The sequence below is a fragment of the Elephas maximus genome, chromosome 13, assembly GCF_024166365.1.
Source record: "Elephas maximus indicus isolate mEleMax1 chromosome 13, mEleMax1 primary haplotype, whole genome shotgun sequence".
NCBI classification, from domain to species: Eukaryota; Metazoa; Chordata; class Mammalia; order Proboscidea; family Elephantidae; genus Elephas; species Elephas maximus.
In genome coordinates, this window is record NC_064831.1 from 82,255,505 (window position 1) to 82,275,735 (window position 20,231).

A 20,231-nucleotide genomic window follows, 5' to 3' on the forward strand; every position below is an offset into this window, starting at 1 on the left:
AGAGAGGGCTGGCCGTGGGCAGCTACAGGTGGAGAAAGACATTGGGGAGCATGAGGTGAGACTCATTTGAGAAAATACTTCACCCTGCAGCTCACATGAGGTCCCTGGGTGGTGTAAAAAGTTTACGTGTGACTACTAAACCTAAGAAGGAGCCCTGGTTAATGGTTAACAATGGTTAAGCGTTAGGCTGCTCACCAAAAATTCAGTGATTTTTTTTTTTTAATGTGCTTTAAATGAAGGTTTAAAAATTAAGTCTGTTTCTCAGACAAAAATTTATGTATACCTTGCTCTATACTCCTAATTGCTCTCCCCCTAATGAGAGAGCCCACTCCTTCCCTCCACTTTCTTTTCAAGTCCATTCCGCCAGCTTCTGACCTCCTCTGCCCTCTCATATCCCCTCCAGATAGGAGATGCCTACTTAGTCTCTAGTGTCTACTTGATCCAAGAAGCTCATTCTTCACCAGCATCTTCTTCTATCCCATTGTCCAGTCCAATCCCTGTCTGAAGAGTTGCCTTTGGGAATGGTTCCTATCTTGGGCTAACAGAAGGTCTGGGGGCCATGACCACCAGGGTCCTTCTAGTCTCAGACCATTAAGCCTAGTCTTTTTATGAGAATTTGAGGTCTACATCCCACTGCTGTCCTGCTCCCTCAGGGGTTCTCTGTTGTGTTCTGTGTCAGGGCAGTTTTGATTGTAGCCGGGCACCATCTAGTTCTTCTGGTCTCAGTCTGATGTAGTCTGTGGTTTATGTGACCCTTTCTGTCTCTTGGGCTCATAATTACCTTGTGTCCTTGGTGTTCTTCATTCTCCTTTGATCCAGGTGGGTTGAGACAAAAGGTCAGTGATTTGAACCCACCAGTGGCTACGTGGGAAAAAAGGCCTGGCGATCTGCCCCCGTAAAGGTTACAACCTTGGAAACCCTATGCAGCAGTTCTGCTCTGTCCTGTAGGTCACTGGGAGTCAAAATCGAGTTGACAGCACACAACAACAGCAGTAACCTGAAAGTTGGCAGCTCAAACCCGTCCAGCGGCATTGTGAAAGAAAGGCCTGAGATCTGCTTCCTTAAAGATTACAGACCTGAAAACCCTATGGAGCAGTTCTGCCCTGTAACACATACGGTCACCGTGAGTTGGAATCAGCTCGACAGCAAGGGGCTTGGTTTTTTTGGGTTGGTACCTCCCATGAACCTGGGAGATGAGGCCTGTGAGTTAATCCCAGAGCAGCAACAAAGCTCTGGGCTACCTACAAAGCCATCAACAAGTTCCGCAGAGTTCAGAGAATAGTGACACCATTGATGAGGAAGGGGCAGGTAGCAGTGATTTATGAGTGAAGATAAATGTACACAATCTGCAGAGATTAACGTAATGATGAGTTTTGGGACATTCTGATAACTGCCTAGAGTGTTGAGAAGGTGCTCCAATCAGGGGTGAAGACGGGAGGCTGACAGTGGCTTGGAGAAAAGGCACCAAAAGCTTGTTATTGCCATAGCTACCGTCACTCTTGCTGTCTCTAGTAGGAAGTTAAACAACGCACAGGCCTGCTCTCTGGGCATGGACCTGTTGTCACCAACATTCATTCATGCGGATTCAATCTGTCATGATTTGGTTCATTCAGAAAATAATACAGAGTGCCTGCTTTCTGCTGGACACCATTCAGGCGCTGGGAGATGGTGCTGGGCTGAACGGGATGGAAAAAGTCCTTGTCCTTAGGGAAGGTGCTTCCTAGTAGGGGGAAAGAGAACAAGAAAACCAGAAATCAACAGGGCACCCTCAGATAATGGGGAGAGCCACGAGGGTGTAACAACAGAGAGTCCCAGGCAGTGGCTGCAGGAGTTACTTTATATAGGGAATCTGGGAGGGACAGGGGCCAGCCAAGGAAAGACATAGGGCAAGAGTGTCCCAAGAAGCAGGGACAGCATGTGCAAAGCCTGGGACCTGGCTTGGCTTGGCTGTTCTGGGAGAGAAAGAAAGAGGAGTGGGCATAACTGGGGGTGACCCCTAAGGAAGGAGATGAAGGTGCCGAGGCACGGGGATACGTAGACCGTCATTACTTCTACACCAGCAGAGTGGACCATGCACAGATACCAAGAGCAACAGATAATATGGAGGATAATAGAGATAATGCAGAGGTATGATATGTTTGTTTGAAACTGGCTCGTGCTGTTTTCTTGGAGCATGCTTCCTGATTAGGTTTTCCTTACCCTAATATTAACATTAATTCGCATTCCCTTAGCATGCACTAGCTGGTTAATGTAGCTGACTGACCTAAAGGTCTGTTGATTGGCGAGGAAGAGGCCACCTAGACGGGAAAATCGTCCATGCATAATCTACATTGTGGACAAAATGGTATTGGTGATGAGAAGCCAGATTTAGATAAAATGAGTCGAAAGAGAGCAAAACCAAACAGGAGATTGGAAGTCTAGGGTCCTTTGGTCCTCCTAAAAGTCTGTGTGAGTCCCCGAGAGTCAGGAGTAACAGGTTTATGGTCCTGCCACCTTACAGATAGCTCTTGTGGTCCTGCCACCTTACAGATAGCTCTGTGTATACAAGGCAGGAAAAAATGTATTTTTTATGCCAGTTACTCCCTGAGAGCCGTGCAACATACCGATTTGATGGGTGCTAGGTAACAAGAAAAAAGAAAAAAAAAATTTTTTTTTCTTTTTTACTCTCTGAGGAGGAGCAGAGCTGGTTCAAATGCTGTCTTTACGGGCTGCCAAGTTCTGTGACCTTTGGGAGGAGCAGCCTCCAGACCCATCCACGGAGCTCCCCTCGCCTGATGAGAAGGAGGGAGCAAAGCCCTAGACACTCCTGAGCCCTCTTCCCATTTGACCTCCACGGTGCTCCATGACATTGACCTTCCTAAGATGCACGTATATATATGTCCCAGTCCATCTGGCTTTATCTCTCCCTTGTCCCCACATCAGTTGTGTGTGTTTTCTTTAATTGTGCCCCACCCAGCACAACCGGTATATGCACCAAGGTTCATCGTAACGAGGATTTTACGTGTCTACCTCCTTCAATGCTCTGTGAGCTCCTTGAGGGCAGAAATTAGAAAGATAGACAGACAGATAGATAGTTGCCTCTCATGGAGTCCCTGGGTGGTGCAAATGGTTAACACAATCAACTGCTAACCCAAAGGTGGGAGGTTCAGGTCCTTCCAGAGGTGCCTCGGAAGAAAGGCTTGGTGATCTGCTTCTGAAAAATCAGCCATGGAAAGCCCTGTAGATCACAGGTCCACTCTGACACACATGGGGCTGCTGTGGGTTGGGGTCGACGCAACAGCAGCCCGGCAGAGGTTGTTGTTGTTACTAGTTGCCGTTGAGTCGATCCCGATTCATGGCAGACACGAGTGTGCAGACGGGAACTGCTCCACAGGGTTTTCAGGGCTGCGACCTCTGGGAAGCACCAGGCCTTTCTTCGGAGGCACCTCTGGGTGGGTTCAAACCTCCGGCTCTCAGTTAGTAGTCTAGCACTTAACCATGCACACCATTCAAGCAGAGATTTAGGCCCCTAGTAAATACTTTGGGGCACTGGCGAGGAAGTGGGTGGGAAGTTTTCTCTTCACAGGGCTCAGCCCCAGGCCTGGCACTCACCCCTCCGTGTTGATTGGCGCTTCTTTGTCCCCTCACGGTTCCCCGCTCTGCTCTTATTCCAGGGATGACCGCGATCCCGTGTGCCTGTCTGGGAATCTTTCTGGGCGGTCTCCTGGTGAAGAAGCTCAGCCTGTCTGCACTTGGGGCCATTCGGATGGCCATGCTCGTTAACCTGGTGTCCACAGCTTGCTACGTCTCCTTCCTCTTCCTGGGCTGTGACACGGGCCCTGTGGCTGGGGTTACTGTTCCCTATGGAAACAAGTAAGTTCTAGAAGTGTCCGCCTCAGCCCCTCCTGCTCAAGGATGCCAGGACACTCTCCCTGTGCTTGGTGTGAATGGAGCCAGAGGAGATGATGACACTCGTGTACCTGACTTCCCGGGTCAAGGATCACTATGACCCTCTGGGCTGACAGGGCTCTCTCCCAGAGAGCCAGGGGCACACTGGGGGAGAAAATAAGGTTATTTTTGGCATTTGACTTTAGGAATGATGTGAACATAAAAAATGAAAATAAGTTTTATTTTAAATTTGAGCTTAAAATAAAAGGTGGAAAGGATTTCAACAATTACTTAAACTATGAGAAGCTATCATTAGACTCATAGTAATCTCAGGGTTTGGTGCCTGGTAGGTATTGATAGTGTGGGAGGAAGGGAAAGAGGGAGAAAGAAAGATAAGAAAGATGGGAGGGAGGGGGAAGGAGGGCAGAGGGAGGGAGGGAAGGAAGGAAGGAAGGAGGTTAGTTACTTAGTTCATATGGGACCACTTTTCTTATTTCCTACTCATTACCCCAATGCTTTGGATCAGAGTCCAATCAGCATTGCTCTTAGAAGGAATTATGGAGAGTCCTTATATACCCAGCACCAACAGCTGTCCCTTTTCTAAGCGGGACTCTGAGGCTGCCTTGGGAAGCTGGCCTGGGAGAACCCAGGTGGCAGCAAGGGTGGCTTGCAGGGTCCAGCTCCTCTCCAGAGCCAGGCTCCTCCTCCAGGCAGTCACCGGGACTCCAGGGCCCTGCAGGTACTGTGCCGGCTCCTGCAGTTCAGCCAGAAGACACCAGGAGAGCTGAGCCTGCCTGCAGCCTCCTGTGAGGGAGAGCAGGCAGGATGGGAGGGCAGAGGGACAGGCAGCTTGCGTATTCTCTGTGAGCACAGGCCACGCTCCTTCCTCCCCTGCACCCCCTCCCCAAGTGGGCCTCTTCTAGTCCTCGTCCACTCACACTGCCTCAGTTCACCTCTCCAGGTATAGTATTGTCTGGTTTGCACATGCTGTGAACAACACTATTGAGATAAAGACCACCAGCCTTTCGTGTGGGTCACCGGGCTCTCAGGCAATAAACTGTAGTGGTTAAAAGGGCAGAGTCTTACTATAACAAAGTTATTCTTCAACAGAAAAGAAGAGAAGGGGGCAGAGCATATGGTCAAACTGCCCACATTCCAGTCCCTGCTCTACTGTATAGACATTATGTACGTCTGAGCAGGCTATTTACCCCATATTTGCTTCACTTTCCTTGTCTGTCAGCACGGGACAATAACTGTACCTACCACCAGGGGTCATACTGAGAATAAATGCAATAGTGCACACAGTGCCTGGAACAGGGCCTGACACATGAGTTGTCAGGTATCACCTCCTTCATCTCTATTACTGTGTAAGTGCTCAGGACCCTGGGAGACTTAGCTGAAAATCATGGGGGTGAAGGAGACACTTCTTTTAGAGTTCTAGAAGACACCTACTCCACCCTTTTTCTCTTCAGTTTGCTTGCTGTGGATAACTCTGCCTTAAATGATGTAAAATACATCTTAGTGGTATCTTGCTCTAGAAAATGAAGCAAACAGACCCTAGTTATTGAGGCCAGGTGAGTCATAGCGATGGCTTAAGCTCTGTGGGGCTTGCTCTCTGCTGGGGATGAATACGATAAAGAGAAAGGATGACCCCAGAGAAGGAAGAAGTAAGAATTGCTGGTCGAGGGAAGGGGGTGAGCTGAGGGTGCAGCATCAGAACAGGTTTCACAGAGTGGGTGAACACTAGCTAAGCCGTGGCTGCCCCCAGCCCAGAGGGTGCATTGGTCAAATGGTAGAAAGGGGCCTCTTCCTCTAGGCAGACCCAGCTCTCTGCCACCTGCTCGCCTGGCCCCGTCCTGCAGGGTACAGCCTACAGAGCTCTCAGCATTGGTCCTAGCTGGTCTTTGAGGGACAGTGTGGATTAAGATTGCAAGAGGAGAAGGAAGGATTGCCAGGTCAGAAGTCTATAAGCAAGAGCGCCAGTTTGACTCGTTAAGGCAGAGGGCAGAGGGCTTGCTACGAGGATCCTGTTGGGACTGGCCTCTCTCTAATGGGCTCCATTTCTCCTTTCTTTTCCAGCTCAGCAGCCGGCTCAGCCCTGGACCCCTACTCGCCCTGCAATAATAACTGTGAATGCCAAACCGACTCTTTCACTCCAGTGTGCGGGGCGGACGGGATCACCTACCTGTCTGCCTGCTTTGCTGGCTGCAACAGCACGGTATGATGCTTTCTGATGGGGCGGGGTGGGCCAGCGGACCTTAGGCAGCCAAAGTAGCTTAAAACCCAAGGTCAAGGTCATGAGTGGCAACCACACGTGGTACATACAGTGCCGTCCAATCCTGTGACTTTTTCTCAGCTTCAGTCCTGATCTAATGTCAACAGGATGGGAGGACTGACCAGCCATCCAATTTAGCCATTTGCTGAATCAAGTGGGTTTCCAAGGAATTTCACTGAGTAATTGAAAGTAAAAAGTCAAAGGAAACTGTACATATGGAGCCAGAGAGAAAGATTTTGGCCCAAGACACTCATAAAGGGTATCAATGGAATGAGATGTCTCTGTAGGTGGTGAGCTCCCCCATCACTAGAAGTATGTAAACAAAAGCTAGAAAACCATTTATCTGGAAAGAACTCTTGCAAGCCTAAGATTATCTAAGACTAAATTAACCTCTTCCTTACACAATTCCCTTTGCCTTTTTCTTCCCAAATAGATGCCTACCACCTTTTCCAGTTCCCTCAACATACTTTTTGTTGTTGTTGTTGTTTTAGCTCTTTCCTTCTTAGCATGAATTTTGCAATTGGCTGTTAGCCCATAACATTCTGAGTGTTCTCTGCATGAAAGCTGGTGCTGAGTAACTGGCCCCCGAGTTGTGCTGATCTCACCTTTGCAGTGTCTCTGGCCCTGGTGGAGGCAGCCCCTTCTCTTTGCTTGGACCAGTGCAGTAGCTACCTAACTGGTCTCCTGGCTCAGGGTGGCCCCCTTCTGGTCTGTCTCCTACACTGCAGCCAGAATGCATTCTCTAGCACTGCAAGTGACTTTTTCTAATAGTGTTGCAAATAGTTACGCACTCAACTACTAACTGAAAGGTTGATGGTTCAAACCCATTCAGAAGCACCTTGGAAGAAAGGCCTGGTGATCTGCCTTGCAAAGGTTTTGGCCTTGAAAACCCTGTGGAGCACGGTTCTACTCTACAATACTTGGGGTTGCCATGAGTCTGAATTGACTTGATGGCAAGTGGTTTGGGGCTTTGTTTTGTTTTGTTTTAATGCTACTCTAGAGTCCATGGGAGTCAGAATCGACTTAAAAGCAACTGGTTGTTTTTGTTTGTTTTTAATGCTACTCTACCAACTGGAAGATAAGATCTAGGCACTTAGCCTGGTTAGCAAGTGTCGTCACCGTGTGTCTGCCTTCAGCCTTTCTCTTCAGTTCTGCCTCCTTTTGGTTTGGGTTATTCCACCTTCCCGTACAGCAAGTCTTTTCATACTTCTCCCTGGCAATTGGGCCACAACTACTCACCTGTCAATACCCTACTGAAATGCCACCTCCTCTGTGAAACCATCCCTTCCCACCTTTCTCTTTGGGGTTCCTGCCTCTGAAGCCCTTTTGTACCTGTCTCTCTTGGAGGCACTGTTCTCACTTCTCTGCTGTGGTCTGCCAAAGTGTCTGTCATCTGCTCTGATCTCTGGATTTCCTGAGGATGGGGACTGGGGACCGTTCTTTGGAAACTCTGTGCAGAGCCAAGTGCTCATACCTAGGAAGGACTTCCTAAATGTCTGTGACACGCATGAATGGGAAGGAAGATACGCAGAAGGCCAAGTGGCTGCTTTCAAGGAACTTAGAGCTGAGTTTATGAGTTCTGTGCCCTCCGCTTCCCACACCCTCTATCTTTTGGGAGCAGTAATTTCCCTGAAAAGAAGAAAAATGTATCATTTATTTTCATTTTCAAAGATTTTGTTTTTCCTGGCTTTTAACATTTAGATTCCTGGCCAGTTAATAACATCTTTCTACGGAGAAAATAAATCTCCATGGGGGAGCGGGGTGAAGGAGGAACTGATTTTTTTTAAATTAGATCATAAAGCACTTTCCATATGTGAATGGAAATGAATTTTTTAGAAGGGATGGGGCCTTGAAAATGGTTAAAATAAAAACACAGGCTATTATTTTTTGTGACAACAACTTCATTAGCATTTTAATATCCAAAAAGTTATATTATAAATCAGTCTCGGTTCTTGTCCTAGTCCAAGAATGAAATTGACTCAGCGTAGGTGAGTGTCCTGAGACCAAGCGAGCCTGTATTTTGGAGAATACACCAACCAAAAAAAAATCTCAAAAATTGTATTTCCCCCAATCTGGCATGTACAAGAGTCTTATGGAATAAGAGCCTAATCAGGCTGGTGGCTGCTTCCAGCTGTTGAAACAGCAACGCTGCAGAGTGCAATTATCGGGTCGCCAGCTCCTCAGCTTACCTGGAACAGATCCTGTATTCCCCAGGCACCTGCCTTTCTTCACGTTGCCTGAAGCCTCGCATTGTCTGCCGAGGAGCAGGCAGGGTGGGAAGGTTATTCTCCTGCAATTATAAGGCAGAGGGTGAGAAACCACCAGGCCCCAGAGCTGGGGTGGGGTGGGGTTAACATACCCTCCCCGTAGAGACAGATGTTCAGATGCCCTGGCTTCCGACAGGTGGGTGAGGGATTCTGGAACACAAAGCCACGCTCCTGTCCTAGAAGGGGGCCCCGTGATGGTCTAGCCTTTAAAACAACCACAACCGTGAAACTGCGGCAGCAGGCTTTGGTAACGGGGCCTTCCAAGTGTCACAAGCAGCTCGTGACAGCTCGGTCCAGAGTCAAAAGCATCTCAGGCCAACAGCCAACAACTAGCAAAAAACAATGTAAATCTTTTAAGTCTTTGATGTAGTTTTTTGGGAAAATGCTAAATGTTGGATTACATTCCTAGAACATTCGCTTCTTTCCTTTCTCTCTCCTTTCCTGTATCTCCTTCTCATCTCCAAACTCTGCCAAAAAATACTCTTCCACAGCCTTTGTCTCTCTTATCCTCTTTCCCTTTTTGTATTTATTCTTTCACTATCCCCTGGAGTTCACCTTTCCCCGTGTGAGTTTTCCTGGCTTCACCAGTTCTTCCTCCCATACCCTGGCCCTGTATATATTATCTCATTCATCCTTCCAGCAACCTTGTGAGGCAGGTGTTCTTATTCCCTGATGACAGACGAGGTTCGTGACTTACCCAAGGTCACGCAGCAGGAAGTACCAGAGCTGGCATATCAATGCAGGACCTGTCTGATGCCAAAAGCAGTGTCTTTCCTGTGCATTCGGTGACTTCCCTTTTTAGGATGAAACTCCTACTTATAGTCCTTCTTTTTTCTGAATGAATCTCTTCATACATGCTCTCCATAGGTGGGACTTTCCCTTCAGCCTTCTCGAACTGGCCCAGGTTGCTCCTCCAGTCTCAGCCTGATTAGTCCTCCCACCTCTTGAAGAAGTACTTGCTACATTGACCATCTTGCAGTTCCCTCAACACACTCAGCTCTCCCTGGCCTCTGGACCTTTGCGCATGCTATTCTTTGTATCTGGAATAGCCTTCCCCATCTAATCCCTTCACATGCATAAACAAAACCAAACCGGTTGCCATTGAGTCGATTCCGACTCATGGCGACCCCATGTGTGTCAGAGTAGAACTCTGCTCCATAGGGTTTTCAGTGGCTGATTTTTTCAGAAGTAGATTGCCAGACCTTTCTTCTGAGGTACCTCTAGGTGGACTCGAACCACCAGCCTTCCAGTTAGTAGTCAAGGCTTAACTTTTTTGTGCCACATAGGGACTCCAGTACATAATCCCTCCTTATTAAGTGAGGGCTCTGCTTCTCTGACTCTGCCTCTGGGAAGCTTTCTCCCACCATGTCACTTCCTCCAGGTCTGCACTGGCACCTCCCTGTGGAGTCCCACAGCACCTGCACTCGCCCAGCCCGGTTCTCTCCCCAGGTGTTCTAATGGCTTCCTAGACTCCAGCATCCTGGGATGAGGGTTCTGTTGTGGACTCTGAACAGAAGCTCTGTGCCTCCTAAATGCCCACTGGTACCCCTGTGTCGACCTCAGAGAGCCCCAGGGAGCCACAGGTGATAATATCATGGGCAGGCGGGTAGGTTGGATGGTATGGATTTCACTACTAACCACCCTATTATTGCTCATCTCTCACGGCTTAGAACTTCCATCAAGACTCGTAAAAATTGCTCATAACTTGATTAGATCAAATAATCCTAACAACTGAGAGATCTGGTTGGCATTAGCAATTTTCTAATATTAGACTTTCCTTCTCGCCGTTGTTTGAGTTTTTTATTATTATTATTATTTTCTTATTTCATATCTTCTTGACTAATAGCAATGCAGTTTTCTAGGATTGCATTTAATATAGGATTTCTAGTTCTCCTCATTGCATATAACCAGGAGGGGTGACAAAAAGACTGCAAGTTAATTTTTTAAGCTCCCTTTGGCAGGAATATATTGTCCAGACTGTTTCTGTACCTTTCACTTTTAGAAGTAATTATTCCAACAGAAAGCATGTTAGTATGCTGCCGACTGACTGCTGGAAGTTGTATCCTTTTGATGTACTGAATAATTGACTTAAAAAAAAAAAAGCTTACATCAGCCACCAGTACAATGTTGAAAGGCAATACGAATCCCACACAGCACTTTGTAGGGGACTAATGACAAGTGACTACTACTCTAACCCCCCATCCAAACCAAAAAACCAAACCCACTGCCGCCAAGTCAGTTCCAACTCAGAGCAACCCTGTAGGACATAGTAGAGCTGCCCCATAGGATTTCCAAGACTAATCTTTATGGAAGCAGACTGCCACATCTTTCTCCTGTGGAGCAACTGGTGGGTTCGAACCACCTACCTTCCTGTTAGCGGCTGAGCCCTTTAACCACTGTACCACCAGGGCACCTTGATTTCCCCATCCAGGCAACAGATATTTATTGAGCACCTGCTTGAGGAAAGCACCAAGTAGCTTCTGTGGAAGGAAAGAAGATGACTCCATTATGGGTGCCTGCAGGGACTCATGGTTTAATATCATGGACCTCAAGCCTGGCTGCACATTAAAATCACTAGAACTTAGAGCTTTTAAAATCCAATGTCTGAGCCCCCTCCTCAGAGATCTGATTTCATTGTCCTGGAGTGGGGCCCAGGCATCAGTATTTTTTTCAAAGCATCCCAAATATTTTTCGTATTTACTAAGATTGAGAATAACTGTTCCAGTATAAGATTTCTCAACCACGGAACTATTAAGATTTTGAGCTGGATAATTCTTTGTCGTAGGGGATGCCCGGTGCATTATAGGATATTTAGCAGCATCCCTGGCCTCTGCCCGCTAAATGAAAATAGCAGCCCTTTCCTCCCCACACACACAAGTTGTGAGAACCAAAAAAACTTCTCCAGACATTGCCACATGTCCCTGGGGGCAAAATCATGGCGAGTTGAGAATGACTGTTCTAAGCATATTAGCTGAGAGTGAGCGTTCATCCTTCAGTCTCCTTTCCCTGTCACCCTTATTTTATTCACATTTCTCCTGTAGTACTGAAGCAGGCAAGCTGGAGAGTTGGATGTGCCATGTTAACATATTGCAGTGGAAGGAACAGACTGGTTGCCTAGGTGCCAGAGATGCCCTGAAGATGTATTTACCATGGCCAGAACCAAGGTTTAACAGTCTGGGCATTTCATATGTGAATCTAGATTTCTAGCCTTTTTAGAGAAGCTGGAAGGTCAGCTAATGGCCCTTGCTCCCCTGTAAAGCAATATTGGCTGGAGCTAAGAAGTGGCTGCCCCTTTAGACAGGACATTTGGTCTCTGTCAGCCATGGTCCCCTGGACCATTTTTCTTATTTATGTTTCCTGTCTTGCCCCCAAAGGCTTTCAGTTTGTAAACGCTCCCATAGAGCCTAGCATGGAAACCCCATTTACCAGACTGAATTAAAAGTCTATACTTACCCTGGTAATGACTGGTCGGAAGGCAGTCGTGAATGTTCTGAAATCAAGTCCTGTTGGGACATTGCTACCTGGATACTTGGTATATCTCAGGGCCTGTGCTAGACATAGATGGAGATGAATAAGATAAGGAGCTGTGTTTACTGTAAAATAAGAAGTAATGTTCCATAGTTACAGACAAGGAAGCAGCAGAGAACAGCACCTAATCTGACCTCAAATGTCTCAAATACAGTGTTAAGTCAAAAAAAAAAAAAAAAAGTCAAAAGAGCCCATTATAAAACAATATATAGATCTTGATCCCTATTAATAAAGAAAAGAAAAATCTAAATATGCCTGTATCTTTGAATAAAACAAAGGTTGGAAAAATATATAGCCAACAATTGTTAGCAAGTTAGCTCTGGTTAGGGATTAAAACACTGATTTTTATATATTTCTTCGAAATGTCTTGTGTATTTCCAAGTCATCTAAAATGAATATACATCACTTTTACAATAAGGAAGATATTTTTATCTTTAAGAAATAGCTGACATTAAAGGTTAGGTGGCTGCGTTCTAACAGAAGGAAGCAGAGAGGAAGACAGATTAGTGCACCTGCAATGTTCTACCTCCAAGGGTAGAAGTTGGTAGAGTGGGAGAGGACTCAAAGGAAGGAGGGGACATTTTCCCTGGAGGAGGAGGAGTGGCAGGGGACTAGGCCTCCATCCTGAAGGATGAGTGAGTATTTGCCTGATGGACCAGGCATGGAGAAATCATCCAGCAGTGTGTAAGCATGGGTGTGGAGGCTTGAAACCTCATGATATGATCAGGAATTTGGCTTAGAGTAAATCAGCTGCCATTAAGTCAACTCCAGCTCATGGCCACCCCATGTGTGGCAGAGTGGAACTGTGCTCCACAGGGTTTTCAATGCCTGATTTTTCCAAAGTAGATCACCAGGCCTCTGGGTAGACTCAAACCTCCAACATTTCTGTTAGCAGCTGAGCTGAGCTGAGCTGAGCGCTTAACCATTTGCACCACGCAGGGACTCCTGATTTGGAAGTAGGGAAAGTGAAAGCTATATGTACAGAGAGAGACAGAGAGAGCTGCCAGGGGTCTGTCTGTTCATTCTGAGTCGCAGTCACATCTTCCAGCTTTCCTTGTTCTGCCCACATTTCCTACCTGGTGTGGCTGAAGTAAATAGTTAGCGTGGCCCACTCCCCAGAGAACTGCCTCTTTCCTCCCCTTCTGCAGGCGGTAATTAAGGCTCTGGCAGGATCCTCTCTGGCTCATGCATTACAGGTTAGAGGGCTGAAAGGTAGATGCAGGTCTTGCTTTCATTTCAGATTTTTCCTCCCTGGCCATTATCCTTCAGTCAGTGACCCTGCAAGGGGAGAAAAGACTGTATTTCTTCTTGAGCTTTTCAGTATCACCTTTGCCTTGAAGCACGTGTCTTGCCAACAGGGCTCTTTGCTCTTTGCTATGAGCTCTGAGTTTTTTTCCTGGGAATACCAGTTGGGTTGGGCCAATAAGGGAAAAGGAGTCCCAGCTACAGAAAAACAGTAAAAAATGGCAGGAGGCTGTTGAAGGAACTTCAGTGAATCGTGAAAGAATCCGTAAATGTCTGGGACACATAGGAGTATGTTATCCTTCAAAAGAAGATGTCCCAATCAATGGTGGTGGTGTCGCTAGTCTGCCATCCCAGTTATTAGGATGTCAGGCACAAAAGATCCAAGGGCTCATAGGCAAGAGCAGAACAGAACGCTGCCTGTGTTGGCACCCTCTCTGGAAAACTCCCCTTCTAAACTGCAGGACTAAGGCAGGACATTTAATAGAAAATGTAGTTTCTTCATGGTAATGGAATTCTTTTTTTATTTTTTTCAATGAAGAGGTACACAGCCAAAATATTCAACAGTTTCTACATGTACAATTTAGTGACCTTGATTATTACATTCTTCAAGTTGTGCCACCATTCTGACCCTCCTTTCTCAAGTTATTCCACCACCATTAACATAAACTCATTGCTCCCTGAGCTTCTCATCTAACCTTCCACATTGCTGTTGTCAGTTTGATAACACACAGATAGTGCTTTAAAAGAGCACAATCTTCAAAGCAAATATTCTTTGCTAATTAAGCTAACGTATTGTTTGGTTTAAAGATGACTTTAGGGGATGGTTTTGGTTTAAGATTTAAAGATTATCTCAGGGCAATTGTTTCATAGGTCTTCCAGTCTCAGTGGATCCAGAAAGTCTGGATTCCATGAGAATTCAAAATTCTGTTCAAATTTTTCCCCTTTTGATGAGGATCTTTCTATAGAATCTTTGATCAAAATATTGAGCAGTGATAGCTGGGTACCATCCAGCTCTTCTGGTCTCATGGCAAAGGAGAAAGTTGTTTATGGAGGCAATTAGACATGCCTTCTGGTTCCTCCTCTGTTGATATTGGAATTCTTTACCAAAGAAAAAGAAAAGGAGGTATTTCTAGAATGTAGGGACATAACTCTCTACCTTTCAGTTTTTCACAAGAGGCTCTTTTTTCCTTTTCTTTTTCTTTATTGTTGTGAAAATATAGGTAACATAGCATTTGCCAATCAATCATCTTTCACATGTACAATTCAGTGACACCAGTTACATCAAGCATCTTGTGCAACCTTCGCCAGTATCTGTTGCCAAATTGTCACAAGAAGCTTTATAATTAAAATAACATAATTGCTCATACGTATCTGTTTAGCAGACTAATCTTTCAACCTAGGAATTTTTTTCATTGGTACAATTAAAAGGAGTTGATCCCTAAGTATTGAACGTAGGGACAAGACCCAAACAGAAACAACTTTTTTTGCCAGTATTTTTGAAACACCGCTGATGAGTATTTTGTTCTTGTAATAGGAGCTGTCGAAATCGCACGCTGATGATTTTCTTCATCAATAGGAAATGAATCCAAGATTCCATAGAGTAATCTTTCTACTTTTATGGTCTCCAGCTTGTTTGTAATTATTTATCCCCATCATCATATGTGAATAGAGGCATTTTTCAATTTCAATTGAAAACTGAATGGGAGCAAGAGTACAGTTTTCAATGACAGTGCCTTCTTTCATTGATTTTGTTTTCTAATGTTCTGGGGCTTTTTTATTTTTTTTAATAGATGATATGTTTATGTGGTCCAAAAGTACAAAAAAGAGGGAGTAAAAACCCTCCCTTCCACCCATTCCCTGTTCACCCACTTCTCAACTCACCACTCTACCAAATACACAATTCCGTGTATATCTTCTGGATTTTTTATTGTACATATAAGACCCTGTTCTATGTCTTCTTGTTTTGTTTTGAGTTTTTGTATTTTTTAAGTTAATAATTTGTCTTGCATATCTTTCTGTATTAGTACATAAAGAATGCTCGCGTAAATGTTTTGTAGTTATGTGATCTTCCATTGTGTGGATCTACTAGAGTCTCTGTAACCAGTCCCTACTGATGGCATCAGTGTACACTGCAGTCATATTATACATATGCCAACACCATTTTCTGCCTGGACAAGTATATCTGTAGGTTGAGTTCTTATAGGATTTACAAACCAGCCCCACCCTGTTCCAAACCCCACCACTGGTTCCAAACCTTATCAGGCCTATTCTTCTCAACATGAGGCCTCACAGTACATGTCATTTGCAGTAAAACTAGAACCTGCCACCCCATGTTGTGGCATAGGCAGAGAACTCGTCTCTTCTGGAGGCAGCGGAGACTGCATTCCTTCCAGGGAGTGGCCGGCTGGGAAGACAAACTCGTCTCTGGAGCCTGGTGCATTTTCTTAATAGTTGGCCACTTGTTGGGAACCAAAGAAAGCAGTATGGGGTATTCCACTTCATTTAAGCTATGAGAATCCACAGGCAGTTTCTAAGATCCATCCACCTTTGGGGCTGGCTGGACAGAACTGTTGTAAACAGAGTGGGGCAGAACTAGGATCCAGACGTCTGTTATCTTCTTAAAGTGGATCGTTTCCTCACATTCAAGTTATCTCTTTTTTCAAACTTACTACTGCTCAGAGCTTTTGCAAGTCTAGAAGTTCCCACTTAGATGCCCAGATGCTACTAGCTCAAGGGCTGCTCCTCTACTTCCTTTCTCATTTGGGATAGTAGTGTAAGACCTTGTTGGTGGAAGTTATGCTGTCTCCCAGTTATGAAGCCTGGGAAAGAGGAAACTACACAGTCCTCCTCTGAGGTTCTCCCCACCACACTCAGACATCTAAGGCGAAGGACTCTTCCCTAATGGCCTCGTTGCCTTGTGCACCCAGAGCACTCCAACTTCTTTAACACAGCGTCTAGTCAGACCTGTGCACAGAAATAAGGACGTCTCCCGTTCCTTGCCATACAACTGCAGGCTCAGCATTCCCCCTTAGATTCCCTGCTGCAAGGGCCACAAGAATGCCCCAGCGTGCCCCACACTGCAGTTCTTGCCACCATGTTAAACTGACTCATCCAATGGAAAAGGAAACTGATTCAAGGCCTTGCTCAGATCACTCTGGTTTATCTCCTCCCCAGTCTCTTTCACAGCTCTTTTCGAATCAGTTAAATCTGAATAAATAAATACAAATTTGCCTCTGACCTTTGGGAGGGACCCATCCATTCTCAGCTTTTCTTCTCTGGCACCAGCAAGCCAACGTCTTCACTGGTTGTATGCTAGCCTCTGGCTTCTTCTATTCTGGCATCATTCCTGTCCAGTTGGCCAGGGTGGCCCTTGGTCCATTGTTGTACCATCCCTCTCCATTGCTGTGTGCTCTGCCCACCTTCACTTCCCTTTGTCTTGGCTGCAAATCCCATGGCAGCTTAGCCCTGCTCACTCCATGCACAGGATGTTGGCCTCTGGAACCCATTTAACTCACCAGATGGGGCTGCTCAGCCATAGTCTGAGATAAAGACTTCTCATTGTATCCCCATCCATTAGGGGCATGGTCATGGACCTAATTCGTTGATCCCACACAACTAGTACTGGTAGGAAATCTCCAGAGGTGAAGAGGTCATTCCAGGTGGCGGTGTCTATGGAGAGGGACTGTTTCAGGGCAGGGCATCAGCACCTTTGAGGGAATCGCAGTCAACACTTCCACACACTGTAACTGGGCCATTTACGCAAAGGCCCCGCTCTCGTGAATTGCTTAGGGAAGAGGGTCCCAGAGCAGCACACAGTTTGATGAGGGGCGCAAGGGCTGGCTACCCCTCATCCCCACTTCCCATTTGTGCAGGACATAGCATACAGGTAGCGTGCACCCAAAAAAAAAAAAACTCATAGCGACATAGTCACCCTATAGGACAGAGTAGGGTTTCCAAGGAGTGCCTGATGGATTCAAACTGCTGACCTTTTGGTTAGCAGCTGTAGCTCTTAACCACTGTACCACCAGGGTTGGTGCCCCTAAAGGCTCGACACCCTGCAGTCACCCCATGGAGCTTGATGGGATAAGACACTGTCTCTCTGTCTCTTATGTCCTGTGGGAAAAGAAAAGAAGGGAGAGGGGGAGGAGGAGAGAGAAGAGAGGAACAGAAGAGAGGGCAGGAAGAATAGAATTATAAAAGCCAAAGGGGATTGGTTTGACCCTCAGGAGAATTTCCCTAGTGTGGTTAGAAAGCCAAGCAGTCCTAGAAAGAGAAGCCATGAGTCATTTATGATTGTTTTCATCTTGTATTTATTAAAAGCCTCTGCACTATTATTATGGAGCCTTAATTGACTTGGTGCTTGGCACCACCTCTGCCAGCCCCTGCTCCTCCTTCTACCATCAGCAATTCCTGGGAGCAGAGGCACTGGGCAGGCGTCTGCCCAGGAGATCAAATGGAATGCAGCCGCTGTTCTTGCTTCGCTCTGATCATATATTCACCAGTGTATCTCGTAGGGCCTTAGCTCTGCTCCCCACGACCTCCTCTCAGCATCCTGGCATCTCTGAGCCCCCTTGGTTTTCTCAGCCCAGGAGAACTTTCCCGTGAGCCCTCCCCTCTCGCAGCCTCGCCTTCATGCCTGACCACACACACCCTTTGTTATGAGAGCTCCGCTGGGCAGCGAACCAGCAACAATATGTGGTTACCTGATTTACTCCTTTCAATACATTTCTGCGTAATTATAACTGCATCAAAAAGAGGACAAATTGGCAAGTGATTACAGTGTTAATTTGGCAATGCTTTATCATATTGTGCAAGCTCGGTTTCCTCTTTAATTGTCACTTTGGTCCACGGTGCAGTTTATTGCAGGATTCTCAAGAATAGAAATGAAATACACGAGAGAGAGGGGAATCGACTCTCCTTCCCATAAATGTGCCTTTATTTGCATATGTTTTGTGGCCTCCTTAAAGAGCTAACTCGCTTATCCAGGCCGAATTAATGGAACGCCACGGAATGCATAATTAGGCTGCAGCAGCTTTCACTGACGGATGGCTTTTGATTTGGGAACTGGAGATGCCCCCAGTTCAGACAGCTGGATGCTTCCCTTCCAGAATCTCACCGGCTGCGCGTGCCTCAACACTGTCCCCCCTGAGAACGCGACCGTGGTGCCTGGGAAATGCCCCAGCCCCGGGTGCCAGGAGGCCTTCCTCACCTTCCTCTGCGTGATGTGCGCCTGCAGCATGATCGGCGCCATGGCGCAGACGCCCTCGGTCATCATCCTCATCAGGTAAGCGCTCAGGCCAGCCCGGGGACCTGAGAGCCAGCCCTGCTGCCCCCGTCATCCACCAGGTGTGTGTCTGCATTTATCCTAGAGAAAAGAACCTCAGAGACTATATACGAGCCAGGCAGGTAGGGCTGCAGCAAGGAATGCACCTTCCCTAGGCCGACAGGAATCAGTTATCTTGGGGCAGACAGTTAAGGTGCACAGCTGGTGGCTGAAAAGTTGGAAGTTCAAGTGCACCCAGAGGTGCCATGGAAGAAAGGCCTGATGATCCATCTACTTCTGAAAAATCAGCTACTGATAGACCCTCAGTAGCACAGTTCTGCTCTGACACATGTGGGCTGTCCATGGGTCGGCATCGACTTGACGGCAACTGGCTTGGTTTTATCTTTCCTACGACCTCACACCAAGAGTAGAGAGCAGGGCCCAGAGGAGAAGACAGAGCTGTCATTTCCTCCCAGAAGGAGACTTTGCAGGTATTTGTGAAAGGGACTGTGATTCTGGCTTGCTCTTTGCAGAGAGCAGCATTGTTAGAGCAACGTGACCAAGGCATTGGACTGGCAGTTGAAAGTCCTGTTGCCCAGCCCTGCCTGCCTGCCCTGCCACTGGTCAGCCCTCTGACCTTGGGGCGTGTCATTTCCCCTGGGGCTTGTCTCCAACTCCGTAAGTGGAGGTGACACTCCAGGTTCTGCCTGCCTCCTGGAGTGGTGTGGGGCCAGGTGAGACCATGTGTGTGTGAACACCGGAGAGATGTGAGGCAGCCTGGGAGGGCACAGTACAGTAGAGAGGGACGTCACCCATCATGCCATAATCCTGCATCTCTCGGGACCTGTCCTGGGGCAGAAGAGGTGCCTCAAGGTGAATTATTAAATAATAACCTGAGTAACTTTTTATCATTCTCCCCATTATCTAAATCTGTGTGAGGCGCCTAGAAGTGAGCTGATGAGCACCCACCTGAACAACAGGAAACCACACCACGCAAAGGTCGCTACTTCGTGGCACGCAGTTACCTAAACAAACCACTGCAGTCCCGAAGGCAGGAAATAAGGAGTGAAGTGCTTGGAAGTGTCCTGTGCAGATGCGCATCACCAGCTGCTTTAGCCAGCTTCTTTCTTCCTCAAGCCCTGCAGACCACGTTTCCTGGTTTTTTTTAGGAGTTCCCCGAAAAGAGGATTTATGAGCAGGACTTATAGTACTAGAGGAACCCTGGTGGCACAGTGGTTAAGAGCTATGACTGCTAACCAAAAAGTCAGCAGTTCAAATCCACCAGCCATTCCTTGAAAACCCTATGGGGCACTTCTACTCTGTCCTCTAGGGTCGCTATGAGTTGGAATCAACTCTGTGGCAACAGGTTTGGGTTTTTTTGTTTGTTTTTATATTACCAGAAGGTTATTAGCAATGCCTTGTTAATGTGCAAAACCATTAAGGGTAGGAATACCAATATGCCATTTTTGCATTTCCTATATTTGAAAAATAAGTTCAAAAAATTAACACCTAGTGTTTGCAAGGCTGTGGTAAAATCACACATTGCTGTTGTGGCATTTAAAATTGTGTCACTCCTTTAAAAAAAAAAAAAAACCATATGGTACTGTGAATCAAGGGCCATAAAAATGTTCAGACCCTTTTAGGCAACAGCCCTACCCCTTGCCATTTGTCTTAAGAAAAATGCTTCCCTTCAAGAAAAAAAAAGGCTCGGCACAGACAGATTTTTATTACAACACTAACTATAATAGCAGGAAAGGCTGAATTGGAGTATGAGTTAAATTATGGT

At 46.5% G+C, this 20,231-nt stretch overlaps 1 protein-coding gene across 3 annotated transcripts in view; it reads left to right on the forward strand.

Annotated features, from left to right (window-relative positions):
- Positions 1–20,231, forward strand: part of SLCO3A1 (solute carrier organic anion transporter family member 3A1) — a 350,108-nt gene that overhangs the window by 302,433 nt on the left and 27,444 nt on the right. For all 3 annotated transcript variants that reach the window (XR_007519927.1, XM_049906091.1, XM_049906090.1), the window contains exons 6-8: positions 3,654–3,852; positions 5,947–6,085; positions 18,291–18,466. Coding sequence is in view for 2 of the 3 variants with exons in the window: in XM_049906091.1 (XP_049762048.1) it covers positions 3,654–3,852; positions 5,947–6,085; positions 18,291–18,466 (514 nt within the window). In the remaining variant the exon portion in view is untranslated. The remainder of the gene's footprint in view (positions 1–3,653; positions 3,853–5,946; positions 6,086–18,290; positions 18,467–20,231) is intronic.